This window comes from Canis aureus, chromosome X (assembly GCF_053574225.1).
Source record: "Canis aureus isolate CA01 chromosome X, VMU_Caureus_v.1.0, whole genome shotgun sequence".
NCBI lineage: Eukaryota > Metazoa > Chordata > Mammalia > Carnivora > Canidae > Canis > Canis aureus.
In genome coordinates, this window is record NC_135649.1 from 85,556,960 (window position 1) to 85,580,394 (window position 23,435).

At 35.2% G+C, this 23,435-nt stretch overlaps 1 protein-coding gene across 7 annotated transcripts in view; it reads right to left on the reverse strand.

Moving 5' to 3' along the window:
- Positions 1–23,435, reverse strand: part of KDM6A (lysine demethylase 6A) — a 213,089-nt gene that overhangs the window by 75,267 nt on the left and 114,387 nt on the right. For all 7 annotated transcript variants that reach the window (XM_077888741.1, XM_077888743.1, XM_077888744.1 and 4 more), the window contains exons 7-8: positions 16,524–16,578; positions 12,114–12,148 (exon numbers count right to left, since the gene is read on the reverse strand). In XM_077888741.1, coding sequence (XP_077744867.1) covers positions 12,114–12,148; positions 16,524–16,578 — 90 coding nt within the window. The remainder of the gene's footprint in view (positions 1–12,113; positions 12,149–16,523; positions 16,579–23,435) is intronic.

The window sequence follows — 23,435 nt, forward strand, 5'->3', positions numbered from 1 at the left end:
TCTGCGTCTATGTGTGTGTATACATACACATATACACACGTTTTTCTTTCTTTACAATTTTGGGATGTAGTTTCTTCTAACAAACCAACCAAAATACACACAGGATCCTGTGTATTTCTCTATTCTGTTCACCTGTCTGATTACATTCTCTTCTTTTCTTTAATTTTTTTTGTTTTATTTTCAGATCTCTTCTGATTTATCAGTGATTATTTCTCTGGGGTTGTTGCCATTTCAGTATTTTGTTCTATCAGTCATCTATTCTCTGGATAGAATGACAATATGGAAAAGCTCACATCAAAAAAGAGAACAAGAGGCAGTACTGACTTCCAAGAACCTAATCAGTATGGATGTAAGAAAGATATCAGAACTAGAGTTCAGATTAACAATTATAAAGCCAGTAGCTGGGCTTGAAAAAAAAGCAAAGAAGACACTAGAGAATCACTTTCTGGAGAAATAAAAGAACTAAAATCGAGTCGAAATAAAAAAGGCTATTAATGAGATGCAGTAAAAAAATGGAGGCTCTAACAGGATAAATGAGGCAGAAGAGAGAATTAGTGATACAGAAGACAAAAAAACAGAGAATAAAGAAGCTGAGAAAAAGAAAAATTAACAACTACTAGATCATGAGGTAAGAATTTGAAAGAGAAGTGATATCATAAAGGGAAACAAAATTAGAATAACTGGGACCCCAGAAGAAGAGGAAAGACAGGGGCAAAAGGTATACTGGAGCAAATTATAGTAGAGAACTTCCCAAATGTGGGGAAGGAAACAGTCATCTAAGCCCAGAAGGCACAGAAAACCCCTCTCAAAATCGGTAAAAACAGGTCAACAGCCCAGCATATAATAGTGAAACTTGCAAATCTCAGAGACAAAGAGAAAATCCTGAAAGCAGCTCAGGACAAGAGGTCTGCAACCTACAAGGGTAGAAACATTAGACTGGAAGCAGATCTATCCACAGACACCTGGCAGACCAGAAATGACTGGCATCATATATTCAGGATACTAAATGAGAAAAACATGCAGCCAAGAATACTTTATCTCACTAGGATGTCTTTATCTCACTAGGATATCACTCAAATTAGAAGGAAAAAAAGCTTCCAGGACAAAGAGAAACTAAAAGATATGGTGATCGGTAAACCAGCCCTACAAGAAATATTAAAAGAGATCTTTTAAGCATAGAGAGAGGCCAAAAGTAACATAAAACAAAAAGGATCAGAGACAATATATAGAAACAGTGACTTTACAAGTAATACAATGGCACTAAATTCATCTTTTAATAGTTACTCTGAATGTAAATGGGCTAAATGCCCCAATCAAAAGACACAGGGTTTCAGATTGGATAAAAAAAGCAAGACTCACCCATACGGAGTCTACAAGAGACTCATATTAGACCCAAAGACAACTCCAGATTGAAAGCAAGGGGGTGGAAAACCATTGATCATATTAATGGACATAAAACAGAGCTGGGTTGGCAATCCTTGTATCAGACAAATGAGATTTTACACCAAAGGCTATAAGAAGAGATGAGGAAGGTCACTGTATCATAATTAAAGGGTCTATTCAACAAGAAGATTTAACAATTGTAAATATCTATTCCCCTAAAATGAGAGCAGCCAATTATATAAGACAATTAATAACAAAATTAAAGAAACATATCAATTAATAATACAACAATAGTAGGGGACTTTAACACTACACTCAATGCAATGGACAGATCATCTAAGCAGAAGATCAAGAAGGAAACAAGGGCTTTGAATGACACATAGGACCAGATGGACTTTAAGGATATATTCAAAACATTACATCCTAAAGTAACAGAACACACATTCTTCTTGAGTGTACACGGAACATTCTCCAGAAGAGATCACAAACTGGGTCACAAATCAGGTCTCAACTGATACTAAAAGATTAGATTATAATCATTCCCTACATATTTTCAGACCACAATGCTTTGAAACTGGAACTCAATCACAAGAGGAAATTTGGAAAGAATTCAAATACATGGAGGCTAAAGAGCATCCTACTAAATTATGAATGGAAACTAAAGAAGAATTTTAAAAATTCATGGAAACCAATGAAAATGAAAACACAACTGTTCAAAACCTTTGGGATGCAGTAAAGGTGGTCCTAAGAGGGCAGTACATAGGAATACAAACCTTTCTCAAGAAATAAGAAAGGTCTCAAATATACAACCTAACCTCATACTTAAAGGAGCTGGAAATTTGTATGGAACCAGAAAAGACCCCGAATAGCCAAAGGAATGTTGAAAAAGAAAACCAGAATGGGTGGCATCACAATTCCAACTTCAAGCTCTATTTCAAAGCTGTAATCATCAAGGCAGTATGGTACTGGCAGACACATAGATAAATGGAGCTGAATAGAGAACCCAGAAATGGACTCTCAACTCTATGGTCAACTAATCTTTGACAAAGCAGGTAAGAATATCCAAAGGAAAAAAAAAAGTCTCTTCAACAAATGTTGTTGGGAAAATTGGACAGCCACATGCAGAAGGATGAAATTGGACCATTTTGTCATACTATACACAAATATAGACTCAGAATAGTTGAAAGACCTAAATGTGAGACAAGAATCCATCAAAATCCTAGAAGAGAACACAGGCAGCAACCATTGTGACCTCAGCCACGGCAACTTCTTACTAGAGAGGTCTCCAAAACAAAGGCAAAAAGGAGTATTAGGAGTTGATCAAGATAAAAAGCTTTTGCACAGCAAAGGAAACAGTCAACAAAACCAAAAGAAAACTGACAGAATGGGAGATGATATTTGCAAATGTCTTATCAAATAAAGGGCTAATATCAAAAATCTATAAACAACTTACCAAACTCAACACCCAAAGAATAATCCAACCAAGAAATGGGCAAAAAAACATGAACAAAGACGATAAATAAATGGCCAATAGACAAATGAAGAAATGCTCAACATCACTTGGCATCAGGCAAATACAAATCAAAACCACAATGAGGTAACACCTCACACCTCTCAGATTGGTTAAAATTAACAAGTCAGAAAACAATAGATGTTCGCAAGGATGTGAAGAAAGGGGAACCCTTGTACACTGTTGGTGGGAATGCAAGCTGGTGTAAACAGTATGGAGGTTCCTCAAAAAGTTGAAAACAGAGGTAGGAACTGCACAACTGGGTATTTACCCTAATGATATAAATGTAGTGATTGAAAGGGGCACCTGCATCCCAAGGCTTATAGCAATAATGTCCACAGTAGTCAAACTATAGAAACAGCCCAGATGTACACTGAGAGATGAATGGATAAAGAAGATGTAGTATTTATATATAATGGAATACTACTCAGCCATCAAAAAATGAAATCTTGCCATTTGTAATGATGTGGATCAAACTAGAGGATATTATGCTAAGCGAAATAAGTCAATCAGAGAAAGACAATTATCATATGATCTCAACTCATGTGGAATTTAAAAAACAAAACAGAGGATCATAGAGGAAGGGAAGGAAAAATAAAATAATGAAAACAGAGAGGAAGGCACAGCATAAGAGACTCTTAATCACAGGAAACAAAATGAGGGTCACTGGAGGGGAGGTGAGTGGAGAGGTGGAGTAACTGGGTGATGTAATAGCACTGGATATTATATAAGACTGATGTATCACTGACCTCTACCTCTGTGACCAGAATACATTATATGCTAATTCATTGAATTTAAGTTAAAAAATATACAATTTAAAACACCAAATAGTAATAGGTATGTACCTAATAAAGAGAAAGAAATCTAAATAAGTTGCTAAAGAATATCAGCAAACCTTGAAAGAAAGAACAGTAAGAAAGGATCAGAGAAAATCTCAAGACAACAAAACAATTAATAAAATGGCAATAAATATGTATCTATCAATAATAATTTTTGAACAAAAATACAATAAATGGTCCAATCAAGACAAAGGATGACAAAATGGATTTAAAAAATAAGATCTGTCTATATGCTGCCTATAAGAGACTCATTTTAGATCTAAAGACACATACAGACTGGGAAGTGAGGGGATGGAAAAACATTTATCAGGCAAATGGCTGTCAAAAGAAAGCTTGAGAAGCAATACTTATTTCATGCAAATTAGACCTTAAAACAAATAATGTAATAAAAGGCAAAGATAGACAGACACTTTATAATAATAAAGGCAACAATCTAAAAAGAAGAATCAACAACTGTAAATATTTATGCACCCAACACGGGAGCACCCAAATGCTTAACACAATAAAAAAAAACATAAAGGAACTAATCCATAATAATACAATAATAGTAGGGGACTTTAAAACCCCACTTTCATCAATGAACAGAAACCAGTAAGTAAAGATGGCTTTGAATGACACACTGGACAAGATGGTTATAATGGATATATTCCAAACCTTCCACCGTAAAACAGCAGAATACACACTCTTTTCAAGTGCACATGGGACATTTTCCAGAATAGATCACAGAGTAGGCTGCAAAACAGGACTCAACAAATTCAAGATCAAAATCATACCATGCCCTTTCCTGACCATAACACTATGAAACTAGAAGTCAACCACAGGAAAAAATCTCCAAAAACCACCAAATATGGAGGTTAAATAACATGATACCAAGTAATGAATGGGTCAACCAGGAAATCAAAGAAATAAATACTATGGAAGCAAATGAAAATAAAAGCACAATAGTCCAAAATCTTTGGGATGCAGCAAAAGTGGTTCTAAGAGGGAAGTATATGGCAACACAGATGTACCTCAAGAAGCAAGAAAAATCTCAAATAAACAACCTAACCTTACACCTAAAGGAACCACAAAAATAACAATAAATGAAGCCTAAAGGCCAGCAGACAGAAGGAAATAATACAGATTAGAACAGAAACAAATGATACCAAAATGAAAAAAAAAAAAAATAGAGATCAATGAAACCAGGAGCTGGTTCTTGCAAAAAAAAATTTAAAAATTGGTAAACCTCTAGCCAGACTTAATCGGAAGAAAAGAGAAAGGATCCAAATAAAATCACAAATGAGACAGGAGAAATAATAACACCACAGAAATAAATTTTAAGATTATTATTATTATGAAAAGCTATCTGCCAACAAAGTGGACAACCTAGAAGAAATGCAGAAATTCCTGAAAATGTATAAATTACCAAAACTAAAACAGGAAGAATTAGAAAAATGGAACAGATGAATATCCAGCAAAGAAATAGAAGCAGTGATCAAAAAACGCCCAACAAAGTTAGGACCAGATGGCTTCACAAGTGAATTCTACAAAACATTTAAAGAGTGAATACCTATTCTCCTCAAATAATTCCAAAAAATAGAAAAAGAAGGATAACTTCCACATTCATTTTTTATGTAAATTTTATTTACTCATAAGAGACACACGGGGGTGGGGTGGGGGGGGGGGTGGGCAGAGACACAGGCAGAGGGAGAAGCAGGCTCCATGCAGGGCCCAATGCGGGACTCCATCCCGGGACCCCAGAATCACGCCCTGGGCCGAAGGCAGGCGCCCAACCACTAAGCACTAAGCCACCCAGGGATCCCCTCCACATTCATTCTATATGAGGCCAGCATTACCCAGATACCAAAACCAGATAAAGACACACACAAAAAGAGAAATTCAGGCTAATATCTCTGATGAACATAGATGCAAAAATCCTCAACAGAGTACTAGCAAACCAAATACAACAATACATTAAAAAAATATCATTCACGTGATCAAGTGGGATTTATTCCTGCGTTGCAAGGGTGGTTCAGTATTTGCGAATCCATCAGCTTAATATAAGAACCACAGGATTGCTTCAAAAGATGAAGAAAAAGCATTTGATAAAGTATAACATCCATTCAAGATAAAAACCCTCAAAAAAGCAAGTTTAGAGGGAAGACCTCAACATAATAAAAGCCATATATATGAAAAGCCCACATTTTCCATCATCCTACATGGGGAAAAACTGAGAGCTTTACTTCTACGATCAGAAACGAGACAGGGAGGAATGTCCACTCTCACCAAGTTTATTCAAAATAGTACTGGAAGTCTTAGTCACAGCAATCAGATAACAAAAAGAACGAAAAGGCATCCAAATCAGCATGGAAGAAGTCAAACTTTCACTATTTGCAGGTGACCTGATACAATATACAGAAAACCCAAAAGAAATCTATCAAAAATCTGCTAGAACTGATAAACACAAATTCAGTAAAGTTGTAGGACACAAAAATCAATGTATAGAAATCTGTTGCATTTTTATACACCCAAATGAAGCAGCAGAAAGGAAATGAAGGAATCAATCCCATTTATGATTGTACTAGAAACAAGATACCCAGGAATAAATCTAAACAGAGGCAAAAGACCCATATTCTGAAAACTAGAAAACACTAATGAAAGTAATTGAAGATGACAAAAAGAAATAGAAAGACATTCCATGCTAATATATTGGAAGAACAAAAATTGTTAAAATGCCTATACTATTCCAAAGCAATCTACATATGTAATGCAATCCCTATCAAAATACCAACAGCATTCTTCACAGAGCTAGAACAATCGTAAAATTTTGTATAGATCCCGAATAGCCAAATCCCCCTGAAAAAGAAAAGTAAAGCTGAAGGCATCACAATTACAGACCTCAAGTTACAATACAAAGCTGCAGTAACCAAAACACTAAGGTACTAGCACAAAAACAGACACACAAATCAACAGAACAGAAAACCCAGAAATGAACCTGCAGTTTATATTTATATGGCCAATTAATCTTCAACAAAGCAAGGAAGACTATACAATGGGAAAAAGACATCTCTTCAACAAATGGTACTGGGAAAACTGAATAACAACATGCAAAAGAACAAACCTGGACAATTCTCTTTCACTATACACAAAAATAAACTAAAAATGGATTAAAGACTTAAACTAAATGTGAGATCTGACACCATAAAAGTCATTGAAGAAAGCAAAGGCAGTAATTTCTTTGACATCAGCCATAGCAACTTTTTTCTAGATAGGTCTCCTAAGGCAAGGGAAACAAAGGCAAAAATAAACTATTGGAACAATATCAAAATAAAAAGCTCTGCAGAGCAAAGGAAACAATCATCAAAACTAAAAGCGACCTATGGAATGGGAGAAGGTATTTGCAAATGACCTATCTGATAAAAGGTTAGTATCCAAAATATACAATGATCTTATATAATAACCATGCCAAACACAAATAATCCAATTAAAAAATGGCAGAAGACATGAATAGACATGTTTTCAAGACACACAAGTAGCCAACAGACACATGAAAAGATGCTCAATATCACTCATCATCAGGGAAATGCAAATCAAAACTACAATATCACCTCAAATCTGTCAGAATGGCTAAAATCAACATGAGAAACAACAGATGTTGGTGAGGATGTGGTTAAATGGGAACTCTCTTATACTGGTGGTGGAAATGCAAACTGGTGTAGACACTGTGGAATACAGTATGGAGGTTCCTCAATTACGATCTAGTAATTGCACTACTAGGTATTTATTTACCCAAAGAATTCTAATTCAAAGGGCTACAGGCACCCCTAAGTTTACAGCAACATTATCTACAACAGACAAATTATGGAAACAGCCCAAGTGTGCACTGAATGATGAATGAAGAAAATGTGGTGTGTAGATATCTAGATATCTACAGATATATCTATAGATATATATACACACACTATGGAATATTATCCAGCCATAAAAGAGAATGAAATTTTGTCATTTCCAATGATGTGGATGGAGCCAGAGAGTATTATGCTAAGCAAAATAAGTCAGTGAGAAAAAGACACCATATGAATTTCACTCATATGTGGAATTTAAGACACAAAATAGAAGACCATAGGGTAAAAAAAGAGAGGCAAACCAAGAAACATACCTAACTATAGAGAACAAACTGATGGCTACCAGAAGGAAGGTGTGGGGATGGAGTTAAATAGGTGATGGGGATTAAGGAGAGCACTTATTGTGATGGGCACCAGGTGATGAATGGAAATGTTGATCACTATATTATTGTATACTTGAAATAATATTACACTGTATGATGACTAACTAGAATTTAAATAAAAACATAAAAATATGACTGATAAAACTTTCCACGAATAATTCTTAATATATTATTTACTAGGACCTATGACATTATATAGAGGAATAAAATTATCTTTATTTAGAGATGGTATGACAATATACATAGAAACCTGAGAATCTAATCTTTAAATCTAGTAAGAATAGGTGTGTGGGAGATGACATCCCATTAAAATTATCCATACTTAAATAAAACTATCGGATCATCCAACAATCCCACTTGTGGGTATATTTTCAAAGGAAACAAAACCATTATCTCAAAGAGGTATGTTCAATGTAGTGCTACTGACAATAAGCCAAGGTATGGTAAAAACATTTAAGTATCTATCTAAAAATAGATCAAAAGAAAGGGGCACCTGGGATGCTCAGTTGGTTAAGGGTCTGCCTTCTCTTCAGGTCATGATCTCAGGGTCCTGGGATGGAGCCCCAAGTCAGGCTTCCTGCTCAGCTGGGAGTCTGCCTGCTTTTCCCTCTCCCTCTTCCCTCTGCTCTCCACCCCGCCCCCCAACCAGTTATGCTCTGTCAAATAAATGAATAAAATCTTAAAAAAAAAAAAAAAAAGACAGGGCAGCCCAGGTGGCTCAGCGGTTTAGCACCGCCTTCAGCCCAGGGCATGATCCTGAAGACCCAGGATCGAGTTCCACCTCGGGCTCCCTGCATGAAGCCTGCTTCTCCCTCTGCCTGTATCTCTGCCTCTCTCTCTCTGTGTCTCTCATGAGTAAATAAATAAAATCTATAAAAAAAAAAAAAAAGGATCAAGAAAATGTGGTATATAAATACAATGGAATAGTATTTCAGCCTTAAAGAAGAAGGAAATCTTGTCATTTGCAACAACATGGATGAACACGGAGGGCATTATGCTAAGTGAAATAAGCCAGACAGAGAAAGGCAAAATACTCTATAGCATCATGTATATGTAGAATCTTGCAGGGGGGATTATGTGAAGTGATGGGTATGTTAATTAACTCGATGCAAAAAATCCTTTCACGATGTATATGTGTATCAAATCATCACATTGTGAAGTTTATCTTACAATTTTGTCAATTACACCTCGATAATGCTGAAAAATAAAATAACTCCAACTCAGATTTATGTTAAATTTAACAACAAAAAAAAAACTTCAAAGAAACAACAATAACAACAACAACCCCTACACCTCCATCTCTACATAGGCCTCTTTTTTTTTTTTTCTTTTTGTCTTTCCAAAACAAACTCCGTGCCATAAAGCCATGGTAGTCAGTAGCATCTCTTTATTAGAATGACCCAGCAACACACACATACTCTGTCAGCCCCAAAAATGATTTTATCCCTGGCCTCTTCTCTCCATTCAGGACTCAGCCCAAATAGCTCTTGCTCAGAGAGGCCTTCCTCAACCACTCTTGTTAAAATAGTATTTCTCTCACTTTGCTGTCTTAATTATGATTTTGTTTAATCCTATGAAGGCAATTCGGGGACAGGGCCCTCGGGGTTTGTACGGTAATACTATATTAGTTCTACATTTATTAGCATGAAGACTTCCTAAAGAAACTTTGGTTATCCAGCAAGCAGTAGCCACTAACTACATATGACTATTTAAATTTACATTTTAAAATTCCATATTCATAAATATTCATATAAATCAGCTGAACTATAAAAAAAGTAACTTTCTATAGCTAGGTAGGGGTGGAGGGAGGCACTTTTGCTCGTCTTAAATTTTCACCTGAAAATGAAAACCCTTGTTATTAAGTACTGGAATAGAGATTTTTTTCTATCTTTACATAGGTTTAGTGTCATCTTTTGCCATCTAATAATTATACATCTAATAATAATACTCTGCTTGCCATGAATTCTGTTCTTGTTTTGTTTTAATCTTAATGGGAACTAAAATTTATCAAATGAAAGAAACAATGAAGGGAGGGCCCTGTCCCCACAATACCTTCACAAGATTAAAAGATTAACACCAACAACTTCTCATCAGAAACAATGAAAGGCAGAATAAAATGGAATGTAAATTACAAAGTGGTCAAATAAGATAAATTAGAATTCACCACCAGCAAAAACTCTCATTAAAAATAAAGGTGAGGGATCCCTGGGTGGCGCAGCGGTTTGGCGCCTGCCTTTGGCCCAGGGCGCAATCCTGGAGACCCGGGATGGAATCCCACATCGGGCTCCCGGTGCATGGAGCCTGCTTCTCCCTCTGCCTGTGTCTCTGCCTCTCTCTCTCTCTCTGTGACTATCATAAATAAATTAAAAAAAAAAAAATTTAAAAAATAAATAAAAAAATAAAAATAAAGGTGAAAAAAAAAGGTAAAATAAAATAAAGTAAAATAAAAATAAAGGTGAGAGGGGATGCCTGGGTGGCGGTTGAGCATCTGTGTTCGGCCCAGGGCATGATCTTGGGAGTGCTGGGATCGGGTCCCACATCGGGCTCCCGGCATGGAGCCTGCTTCTCTCTCTGCCTATGTCTCTGCCTCTCTCTTTTTATTTATTTATAAATTTAAAAAATAAAAAAATAAAGGTGAGAATGGGGCGCCTGGGTGGCTCAGTCAGTTAAGCACTCATTTCTTGGTTTTGACTCAGGTCATGATCTCAGGGTTGTGAGATCAAACCCTCTGTCAGGCTCCACGCTGATAGATTCTCTCTCCCTCACTACCCCCTCAAAAAACTAAAATAAATAAAAGTCAGAAAATTTCTCCTTCAGCTAGTAACAGACCAGTAATCTAAGAACTAGAAAATTTTAGGGAAAAAAACAATTCTTGTTTTGAAGGCAGCAGAGAACTCTGACATAATGAGAACAGAAAGAGTTAAGACTCCAAACTCCAAGGAAGGAACAACTTTGGAGAGGGAGTGGATTTCTGTAGAGGCTTTCACCCTGGGGCCTTTGCTGATTTGGCAAAAATCAGCAGTTGACAGGAGGCTGGGATTACCACTAGCAAGACTGATCTACAAGATGATGTAATTTTCACATGCAGCTTCTCAAGGTGGATAAAATTCCAACATTAGTATGGTATCAAACCTGAGTGTGCATAAATTCTTATTCAGTGGGCATGCATGCAAAAGTGTGTGTGTTGTGTGTGTGTGTGTGGTGGGGGTACAGCAGATGGAAGTGTCCAGAAATCTGATGTTAATTTTTAGTTTGTTTGTTTGTTTATGAGAGAGAGAAAGAGAGAGAGAGAGAGAGAGAGAGAGAGGCAGAGACACAGGCAGAGGGAGAAGCAGGCTCCGTGCAGGGAGCCCCACGTGGGACTCGATCCCGGGTCTCCAGGATCGCGCCCTGGGCCAAAGGCAGGTGCTCAACCGCTGGGCCACCCGGGCTGCCCTGATGTTAATTTTTCTTAAACACCCTCGTGTTGGCCCTGAAACTAAACGGACCTTACAAAATAGATGTACAAACATAACAGTGCTTCCCCCCAAAAAAAAAGTTATAAAATATTTTGTGTAAACTTTGGATTATTTAATATTTTGCTTTCATACCAACTTATAACTGATTTTCCATCCCACTGCCAAGAGTAAATGTCTATGTGGTAAATCACACACAACTTTTATCACACAACTAAGCAAAATCTGCCATGCATAGAAATAAAATGTTCTAAAATTAAACTGAAAAGGTTTTTTTAAGTATAGCAATCCTAAGAGGATTGGTAATGAGATCAAGAGGTGACTTTAATATGCCTTTCAAATGGTGACATATGGAAGGGATATTTCAATCTGAAGAAAAAGCAAACTAAAAACAATGCATTATCACAACTATCTATGAATACTTTGCAAAAAAAAAAAGAAAAACTAGGTATCCCACATCAAGAATAAGAGAAATCTTAAATATAGTCATTTAAGGCTGCAAATAGCTCAAGATTAGAGGCAAAACCTACTAAATGAAACTTCTTCATATACAGCAAGTACTGTTTCACTAAGCAAAATCTTGAACACATTTAATGAATATAAAATATATGAAAGAGATAATGCCCAGAATCCCATTACATTATATGTATGTCTGACTTCACTTACAATAACATGGGTGTGATCACTTTTGCTTAAGTAAGGTAAATTAAAACACTTACCTGGGTTTCATATAAGTGGGCAATGTGAAATTGAACTGCAAAGATGATGGGAAATAAAAATCAATACCAATATAGTAATGTTTGGGGTAAATTAAGAATATAAAATGTCAAACATAAGCACAGTCTACACTACAGAGATTTAAGTGATAACGAGACACAACTTTTATTTTTAATAAAACAGAATATACAACAAACACTAAAGAACATGAACCTAAGATGCCACATGTGCCACATGTATTCATTGTTGGTCATTATCAAATTTTGTCAGTGTAATTATTAACATTAAAATCTATAGTAAGTTATATTCCTTAGAAAGTTCAAAATTGCAAGATGAAGCAAATAGAGAAAACGCTTATAATCTATGCATTTCAAACATGGTATTTAAAAACCAAGTTCCAAGTCAATAAAATATAGTAAAGCCACCATTTGATAAAAAAACATTAAAGCCAAAGAAAGCCTATAATTCCTTATACCATATTTCATAACATTTATAAAGAAGTCATAAAGCAGGATGATGCTAGTAATAAAACATAGAGGAAACTAGTCGTTGCATTTCTCTATTGGTTCTTCAGAATTATTAAAGGAAAAAAGGTCAAAAACTACTTAGAAGGCTAGAATAGTAAATATTCCCAAGATTAACAAAAATATGTCTTGAAAATCAAGTAAGAATATATATCAGCTTCTATTTGTAGCTCCCCTGATATTGCGCATCACCAAAGTATGAATGACTCAAAAGCAACAATGAACCAGAAATCAGAATTGGATCCTAGCTACTTCAATACTATAATTTTCATTCTTCAATGATAACTTTCTTTTTTTAATGTTCTATCTACCTGGATTTCATAGCTGGATTTCAAGGAGTCTGGGAGTCTTTCAAAGTTATATGAAAAATGTTTATGTAGATTTTTAAAAACAAGGTCCACACAGCTATTGTCAAGTATTCACTAGGGGATACACAACAAACTGTATCACTGATTGCCCTAACTTTAAGATTCACCTAGGAGGTCTGTTAAAAATACACATTCCTGAGATTCTGATTCAGTGAGCCTGGGGCATGGCCTGGAAAGTTGCGTTTTTAATCAGTTCTGCAAGAGATCTTTGATACCTATACCCTAGACCAGCACCTGGGAAGAACTAAGCTCAATAATCATAAAGAACAAAACAAACAAAATACATAATAAACTTTAAAATCCAACATTCTTAGATCGAAAGTAAAGTACTCTCTCCATAAATAATCATTAAATATCACACGTTAACTAATCAGAGGCAAAACAAAAATATCTTTAGAAGATGAAAATCAGCTTTTCATGGAAAACACATAAAAATAAAAGTTCTACATACATAAATATCCCCTCTACCTACATCTGTTGAAGGCTTTTCTCATTTTCCACTCTCCTCCCTTGAGATTCCTCTAACATAGCTCTCCCTTGAGATTGCAGTCCAAATCTCACCTTACATCACTGGAGGGAGACTGGATTAAGGTTAAGAGAATGAGAAAGAGATGGAAAATCTACACTTATTTCCCCCAATCTTTTTACTTTTCTAATAAAGGTGATAAGGAAGAAAAGAATAGCAACTAGTTAGCATCCTACTACCACCCCAAACTTCCTCCAAGCTCGGTCCCTAGGCTCTCCATCTAGGGCTTTCCTATCCAATGAATTACTAAATCCAGTGCCGTCTTTTACAGTGTGAAAACCACCACATATTGAAATTCTTAGAAGTCATCATCTAAGAAAAAGCTCCCCTTGCCTAATCTCAATCAGAAGTGGAATTTTTTTTTAGAAGTGGAAATTTTTAACAAATATTACTATAAAAGGTTCTGAAATTAAACTTTATTCAGAAACTAAACATTATTTTTAAAATTAAGAGAATTAATTAAATCTAGAGGAAACAATTTTATCCCAAGGGGCCATCATATAATGAAATCTCACATAACCACAATTCTACTTTTTAAAACACCAAAACTTTAACCCGTCTTTAAAAAGTTCTAGAACCCTAAGTGTATCTATTTACTTTTTAATTGCATAAATGAACTGTGCCATAAGAGAATTATCTCATACAGACATTTTTATAAAGCTTACTTTACTTTCTATAATCTTCTGATCTTTGTAGTATCACAAAGTAACATGTAAGATTTCAAAGAATAGTTAAGGTCTGGGGCATACACAAATAGGTAATGATGTTAAAAATTCAGAGAGAAATAAGCTTTGCAAAGATAATAAAAGCCTGATACTTAAATAGTAATAATGTCTGGCTCAAAGTAGGCAGTCTACATTTGTTAGTGCTCTGTGAGACATCAGCCATTACTGTGGTTATCATGTAATCATGCAGACAGCCTAAAATAAACTACCCAAATCAACTGAACTATAATGGCCTAATCTCTCTAAATAAAGCATGTTCCCTTCCATCACAGTAACCAGCTTTGTAGCACAGAAAGTCCTGAGCCCAGGCAAACTCTTCAGTCCTAGGCAAAACAGGACATGGGTCACTCTCCCTCCTATTTCCTTTCTCAACAACGAACAGAGACAGAGACATAGTAAACTTGAAGATGTATTCATTATGGTTCAAATCATCTTCTTCACATTCAACAGGAAGTTTTCTGCCCAGTGGTGCTCATTCTACAGATGTAGGTGTTTTCCTCTCAAGCAAGAGCAATGACCTACAATTGAGATTTAACTTCAACGGAGTAGAATAAAATGAAGATTTACCAAAATATTCAGTTTGAAATTTATGAAACATCCCTCAGAAGTTATCATTCAAACTGACATATCATTATGAGAGTTAGTTTTAAGGTACTAGATGAAATCAATTAATGAAAAGGAGCAGTTTTCCTATTCTTGCATAATTAAGGAAAAAGTATAAATTAACATTCAATAAATATATCAGTAAGTTAAATTTTTTCTAATCTAACCTCATCTTAGAAACTAAAATATTGGGCAGCCCATGTGGCTCAGCGGTTTAGCGCCACCTTCAGCCCAGGGCGTGATTCTGGAGACCCGGGATGGAGTCCCAGGTCAGGCTCCCAGCATGGAGCCTGCTTCTCCTTCTGCCTGTGTCTCTGCCTCTCTCTCTCTCTCTCTCTCATGAATAAATAAATAAAATATTAAAAAGAAAAAATAAACTAAAATATTGCTGCACTTCTTACCTTCCCATCATTTATTCTGCAAATATACTGATCAGTTTCATTTAAAGAAAATAGACGGGCACCTGGGTAGCTCAGTTGGTTAAGCCTCTGCCTTCAGCTCAGGTCATGATCCCAGGAGCCTGGGATGGAGCTCCATCTGGCTCCCTGCTCAGCAGAGAGTCTGCTTCATCCTCTGCCCTTCCCCTTGCTCGTGCTCCTTCTCCATCTTTCTCTCTCTCCCCCTCTCAAATAAATAAATAAAATCTTTAAAAAAGAAAAAATGAAAACAGAAATATTTTGTTTTCTCAGGAAATTGCCTCTCGTAAAAAATATGAGATAATTGGTCTGGTTTAGATGATGATTTAATCCACACCAGGTCATAATTCACATACTATCAAGTTACATCTTCATTTCTACAGCCTTTTCATGTATTCCATCATTTTCTTAGCCATTCTTAACACTGCCACTGCTTTTCACTTAATGCCATTCTCTAAGGTTAGAACACGAGTCACTTAAAGCAAAACACTTCCTAAAACCTAGAATCCTCTGATCTAAAATTTTAAGAATGATTCAACTTTTTATATATTATTTTTCAAGAAAGAAAGTTTTAAAGAAATCCAGCTTGAACTCAATAAATATCCTTATAACTTTTCTTGGCTACTTTCCAATAAATATGCCAACATACACTTATTGATAAACCTATCATAATCAAACCAATCTGCTTTGGGAATGAAACATACACAGAAGCAGAATATAACTGAAGTAAACCACTATATCAGAAATGTTTCTCACACACATTCTTTTTAATTAATTGAAAAATGTCACTTCAAACTTTATATATATGATGTGTAAAACCAGAACAAAAAAAAAATCATAGGATGCATTCATAATTATCAATAATTTTAATACCACAGACCAGGAATCAGTGAGGTATCACATAAGAATCTTTGTATACTCATTTTTCCTAAAAGACTGGCAAACTCTGTTTTTAATCTCTCAAGTCATCTACAATATAATGCACAAATAATCAATTTTGTTCATTAGTGTGGACAATTTTAATTCAACAACCCAGTTCACGTATCTATTTTAGACATAGGCTGTTCACAATAACTGGTCTTACATGTTCCATCTGTACAAGTAGCCATGGCAACCAATACAGTTAGATTCAACAATTCTAGAAGAAAAATTACATAGGATTTTATTACTATCATCATCATCACTACTATTATTATTTGCCATGAGGTGATCTGAATACATGTAGAAAACCATTACTTAAAAATACTTACTTTCAGCATTGGACAAAGTGCATGGATTGCAGTCAACCAAAGCTAACTGAAAATGCTGCAAGAAGAGAATGAGAAAAATCAGTGTACTAAATTCAGTCATATAAATGTGTCCTAATTTTCAGGTACATTAAGTCTGACATAATTCATGAAAACTACGCTATACAAATAAAACATATTAGACATCCAATGAGAATTACTTTGTACATTTACTGCTGATGACAGACGGGTTGCTGGGTTACTTTCTTGAGACAGCTGAGAATGGAGAATTAACTTTATGAAGTTATCTTATGTATAATTTTGTTTATATGAAAAAAGCTTCAGAAAGTCTTCAAGTAAATAGTACCAGTTATAGAGGAGTTTAAATAGTTTATTATTTAAAAAGCTGAAAGTAAAAGTTCAATGGTATTAATGTCAGAATACCACTGCTTATCTCAAAATAAGACATGAACTTTAGAAACAAAATACTATGATAATAAAGGGTAAAACTATCTACCCTTACTGATTCTTCAATAATCATTGTATTTGGTGCCTTTAGAACTATTTGAAATACTACCAAGAATGCATCAAATAGCCTGTACTCAACTTCATCTTTGAAATATCATTATCTTTTTAGGAATGCATGTACTATTTATTATATGTGTAGGGAATATTAAACCACTAATAGTTTACAATATCCACTTTAAATAACATATCAGCCTGTCCAAAAATACATGTTAAAATTCAATGAATAACACTAATTTCTAAGAACATAAATCACGATCAAGAACACTAGATAAAAAAAAAAAAAAGAAGAAGAAGAAGAACACTAGATAATAGGGATGCCTGGGTGGCTCAGCGGTTTAGTGCCTGCCTTTAGCCCAGGGAGTGATCCTGGAGTCCCAGGATCAAGTTCCGCATCAGGCTCCCTGCATGGAGCCTGCTTCTCCCTCTGCCTATGTCTCTGCGTCTCACATGAATAAATAAATAAAAATCTTTTAACAAATTAAAGAAAAAAAAAAAAAACAGAATACTAGGTAACATTTGACATCTACTTTATCAACATTAAACCTAAGAAAGACAAACAAGTACTAGAGTTGGTATAAAATTCTTAGGATAAAAAAAAAAAACTCTTTGAACTCTTCTAAAAAAATATTTCCATATATGTATGTATATTCAAATTTTCTGAGTCCCTACAAGATTTTAGCACTAAAAGTAATCAACAGCCAAAGTATAAATCCAGTTTAAAAAACTGACCACAATAAGCTCATTCTTATCCACAACCCAAGTATCTAAATGGTTGTATTTTTTTATAACTACTGAACAAACTGAAAATTGATATGCATAATGACAACTTCTAGATAGAAACTCAAAAAGCTTTCTTTATCAAGAAAAATAATCATTAGCAAGCCCTCAGGACTATATTTCAACGTGGAATGAACAAAACTGCACTTGGTCGACTAGAACCCTCAATTAACAAAAATAAACTAACGTCAGCTACCCAGTGTTTTACTTTAAGATAGATTAGAAAGCATCGTTTGGTATGAAAACAGTAGCTATGATATTCCTTCACAAATGTCTGTTATGTGCAAGCATAATTAGGCTAGCCTACATCTGCAGTACTCTTTAAATTTTAAGGGCTGTAATATTCTGAATGGGCAAACTACTAACAAAGTATGACCCTTAAATATTAAATCCACTCAACAAATATTTGTCAAGTATCTATAATGCCCTTAAGACAAGGCAGGCACTAGAAATACAATGGTCAACAAAACAAAAGTGAAAGTTTGTCACAGCTAAGTGAAAAAAACATCCAACATCTGAACACTTTAAGAACTGCTTTTATTAAAACAAAACAAAACAAAAAAGAACTGTTTTTATTCTCCGTTGAACTAAGCGGATCGTATATACACTCAAACATTCCTGGAATCTGCTACCACAGCAAAAGAAACCAGACTATTTTAAAGAGTACTTGTATACCTGGATCTAATATAACACATTGTATGTCAACTGTACCTCAATAAAGAAAATAAAAAGTGAGCACCATGAAAGCAAAGCATGCATTATAACCAATTGCCTTCCCCTGGACAAAAATAGAAGCAGTAGCCACACATTCAGATTATACTACATTTGAGTCTAGCCTATTCTGTCCGCATACGGAGAGAAGACAGACCTTTTCTAACTGAATCATCAAAGGATACAAACTGACCTGCAAAGAGGAAGTCTTCAAGATGGCGGTATTTTAGTTTTACTATTACCATGATATCTCACAGAGAACAGAGAGATGTATAATTTGAATTGTCTAGACTGTATTTCATCTATCAATATGCAAGGTTCTGCAATGAAACCTGGCAGAAGCAATTCTGAACAGTTTTATGTAAGTATTAGTCAATCTTAAAAGCACCAATGAAGGCAGTGATGTATCATTTCAAAACCACAACATCGGGCAGCCCGGGGGGCTCAGCGGTTTAGTGCCACTTTCAGCCCGGGGCATGATCCTGGAGACCCAGGATCGAGTACATGTCAGGCTCCCTGCATGGAGCCTGCTTCTCCCTCTGCCTGTGTTTCTGCCTCTCTCTCTCTCTCTCTCTTTCTCTGTCTCTCATGAATAAATAAATAAAATCTTAAAAAAAAAAAAGTCATCGTGAAATACTGAACATTTCCAAACAGTAACAATACAGAAAAATTACTTGGCAACAGAGTACGTAGTCAAAAACACGCATGTGAGAATAAAGGAACTTACAGAATAATTGATAAATATAAGAAACTATATAAAACTACCTCATATAAAAAAAAAACAAAACTACCTCATATAAAGAAAAACAACGGTACAATTTCCAGTAAACTGAAGAGCGATGAGGGACTGGGGTGGGGTCGAATGACCTCAGAGTTTTATTTCGCGTATCTAAACCAGATGCAAAATAGATGTTTCTATTAACATATAAGTCAGCAGAAGTGACTATCAATTACAATAATCAGCCCCAAGATCTGAAAATACCATGGTATAATATCCAGCACCCATCCCTGCAACCAACAGAAGCAGCTAGGAAACATCTGCACCTCACATGAAAATACTGTAGTATGGGAACTGACTATTGCAATGTGAAATAGTTACTACATGGTAGAGGCTTCTGCAGTTCAAAGACTACATACAAACCTCAAGGCAGAAAGCATTCTACAGAAAATTAATTTCCAAGCAAGATTTACCTAACATGTTTTTTTAATGTTATGGTGATTTTCTTTTTATAGAGCACTTCTGGTCCAATTTAACAAAAAGGATCTATTCATAACAATTTCTGTTGACATCTTTATTACTAAAGTCACTTTTTGTTTTAAAAGCTTTTGACTTGTTCCATATTTCAAAATAACTTGATAGCATTTTCCTTTATATAGACCAAGGAACTTGATTTCTGTCTGGAGGGGGAGAATCTATATTCATGTAATTAACATGTAAAACTCGGGTTTCAAAACTTTATTTCTCTTTAAATTGTTTTACTTCTACCTGTATAGTCTGTATCACAAATCTTTTCAATTGGAGAACCCTTCAACTATATTCCCAATCCTCAATACAAGGAATGATACAACTCTTTTTTTTGGGGGGGGGGGGGGGTAATTAACAAATTATGTGTGCTTAAGTTTTTAAAATCTGGAGCAATGTTTGGATTCTAGATCCAACCTTAGATATTCTGACTTGGAAGGTTGGGGCTGACACCCTGTAAACCAGAAAAAAAGCTTCTACAAGTTATCCCAATGCACAATCAGGGTTAAACGCCACTATTTTTAAGTTTTTAAACTGTGTACTTGCCCCCAAACTTTACTTCAGACAATGTAGACAAGATGTGTGTAGTCGATACTATTGTCTCTATTCAATTAGCATAGACACAGCCTTTTAAGAATGCAATGTTGGCAACACCAGGAATTCTGCTATGGCTAAGCATCTACAAGTGAATACATGGCTCACTTAAATTAATGTTCTATTAGAAGCTTAAAAGAGAATTCCATAACAGAATCCAAAAGATGTAGATGAGAAAAAAGAAAAGAGGTACTTCATTCAGTCTGAGGAAACAACTTGTTATTTTCACCCAGCCCTTATGAAAGAGTTTCAATGGACCATTTTAAGTGAAAAATGGGAAGGAATGTCATGTACTCTTGCAAGTCAAGTGATTTTTTTTTTCTTTTTCATTGTTAAAGATAGCCACAATTCTAGAAGTATTAATTAAAACCAACAACTTCATTCCTAAACCTAATAGTCGATGATAAATGAATGAGTCTAGGGAAATGTCCTGGGATATGATGGTACTTCAAGGATTTGCTCTTTGAAAATGAGATACAGAACTGAAAGTGGAAGGTTCTGATAGGGCTTAGGAGTCACACTGCTGGGTAAGCTGATCTGATTGAGGTTCTTTCAAAGCCCTCAAACTCAAGTTTTTCTGATTCTCTGTAATACAAGGTTATTACAACATTTAAGGAGAAACTCCACTCCACACAAGTAACTAACAGTTTCCAACCTGGTGTCTCCCAAAAATATCCTTAACAAAAAAAGTAAAACAAAAGACACTGTATACTAAAGATGTTCAAAATCTTTGTCTCACAATGCCTCTTTATGGCTCCACACTTCTGTCTATATCCAACATTTGATACTCTTCAGGTACCTCCAACTCAATATACTCCCAAAGGACTCATCACTACTCAGATCTTTCCACCTCCCAATCCCAAAACCTTCTACTTTCTTTATTGCCTACTTTAGTTAACAAAAAAATGAATTAGGCCAATAAATAAATAAATAAATAATCTATTCCCACAATAAATCAGTTAATAAATTAACTCCTTAAGATCTATAGAACTGGAGTGGCCTGGGTGGCTCAGTCAGTTAAGTGCATGCCTTGAGCTCAGGTCATTATCCCAGGGTGCTGAGATTGAGCCTCAAGTCGGGCTCCCTATCCAGCAGAGTCTGCTTCTCCCTTTCCTTCGCCCCCGCCCCCTGCCAACTTGTGTTCTCTCAAATAAATAAAAATCTTTAAAAACATTTATTTTTTTAAAAAATCTATAGAATATATTACTTCTCATCCATCTATCCACTGAAAACCCAAATATCCCATGGATCTTGCTCATCTTTTTTCCTATAAGAGTCCTACCTAGTCTCCCAACTCATTTCTATCATACTTTATGAAAGTACAGGTATGCAATTAACTAGAAACTTTAAAACACCAGTACTAGTATGTGTCTAATCTGTGTACACAAATGGTCAGAATAGAGGATGACTTCTTTCCCAAGTTCTTTAAATCTAGTAGTGTACGATTTGTTTTCACATCAAAATTAAGACAGATATTTACACTAATAACAAATTCAAGATGAATATCATATATATTTTATAAAGGGAATAAAATGCTGTTTTGGAACACAACCCTTCTTTTTCTTTTTTTTTATTTTTTTAACCCTTCTTTTTCAAATGTGGTATTAGATACACTGAATGTTTCATTAAGTTGCATTTGAAGACCAAGTATTCACAGCATGAATTTATTTATTTTTATTTTTATTTATTTATGATAGTCAGAGAGAGAGAGAGAGAGGCAGAGACATAGGCAGAGGGAGAAGCAGGCTCCATGCACCGGGAGCCCGACGTGGGATTCGATCCCGAGTCTCCAGGATTGCGCCCTGGGCCAAAGGCAGGCGCCAAACCGCTGCACCACCCAGGGATCCCCACAGCATGAATTTAAATTGTTATGGGTAAACATAAAAAAATTACATTTTGATTAGAAATGATTTCTTGTAGTTAAAATATATTTGAAGGAGAGAAAACTGAACTCACCCTAACTCCTTTGTATCAAAGAATGGTGACTGCATATCTATGAGCAGTCATATCCTTTTCAAACATGCATTTTGGAGAAACTGAGGTACTTCTGTTGTTTAAACTACTTCAAGCTTAAAAGTATGTATGTAATAGAACAAAGGGCAGAAATAAGTATCAAATGGAAAAACAAAACTGAGCAGGCAGAGTGAAGTGGAGAGAGCATTATGAAGTGGCAAGATATACCAATTAGGAGATCACCTCATATCAAAGAATAATATCTAGGAAAGATTAAAAGGTAAAATACAAGTTGAAAAGTAGAGGAAAAAGGAAGCAGCAGGACAAAATGGACAGACAGAAAACAAAGTAAACAGTAACAACTATCCTTTGCCAAAAGCAACAGTGATATTACATTCAGGTGAAGCAGAGTTCCACGCTGCTGCGAGAATTAGGGAGATGCTGTTTAAAGGCACAAACTTGGAACTAGTTGATAACTAAGTCCCAGAGAGCTAATGCACAGCACAGAGATTAGAGTCAACAATACTGTATTATAAACTTCAAAGCTGCTGAGAGACTAGGTCTTATTGTTCCCACCACAAAAAAGAAATGATAATTATGTGATGAGACAGAGGTGCCACCTAACCCTACAGTGATAAATCACACTGCAATATATAAATGTATCAAATCAACATGTTGTATACTTTAAACTTAGACAATGTCATATGTCAATTATATCTAAATAAAACAAATTTTAAAGAATTCAAATTTTCAAAATGCCAGCTGGAGAGTTAAGCTATTGAGCACTATGAAGTATTAAATAGGGCAGGGGCAGGCATGGAGAAATAACAGCAACTTTCATGATCTTCAGACAACTGAACTAATAAGAATATGCTGTTAAAACTTCAACAAAGAAATATTAAAGATATTTTAGAAACCTAAGGCACAGTTAAAATTAATTAAATAGCTAGCATTCAAATTCTAAGTATATTTTTTTTTCTAAGTATATTTATAATAGAGTTCACAGTATCTTAAATGCAATGATTTATATATTCTACACTAAGAAATAAAATAATAAAAGACAAGAGGGATTTTCGCAGATTCCAAAAGTGGTTTCTCAAAGGGAATCTATATCCTCGTGCCTTTACTTA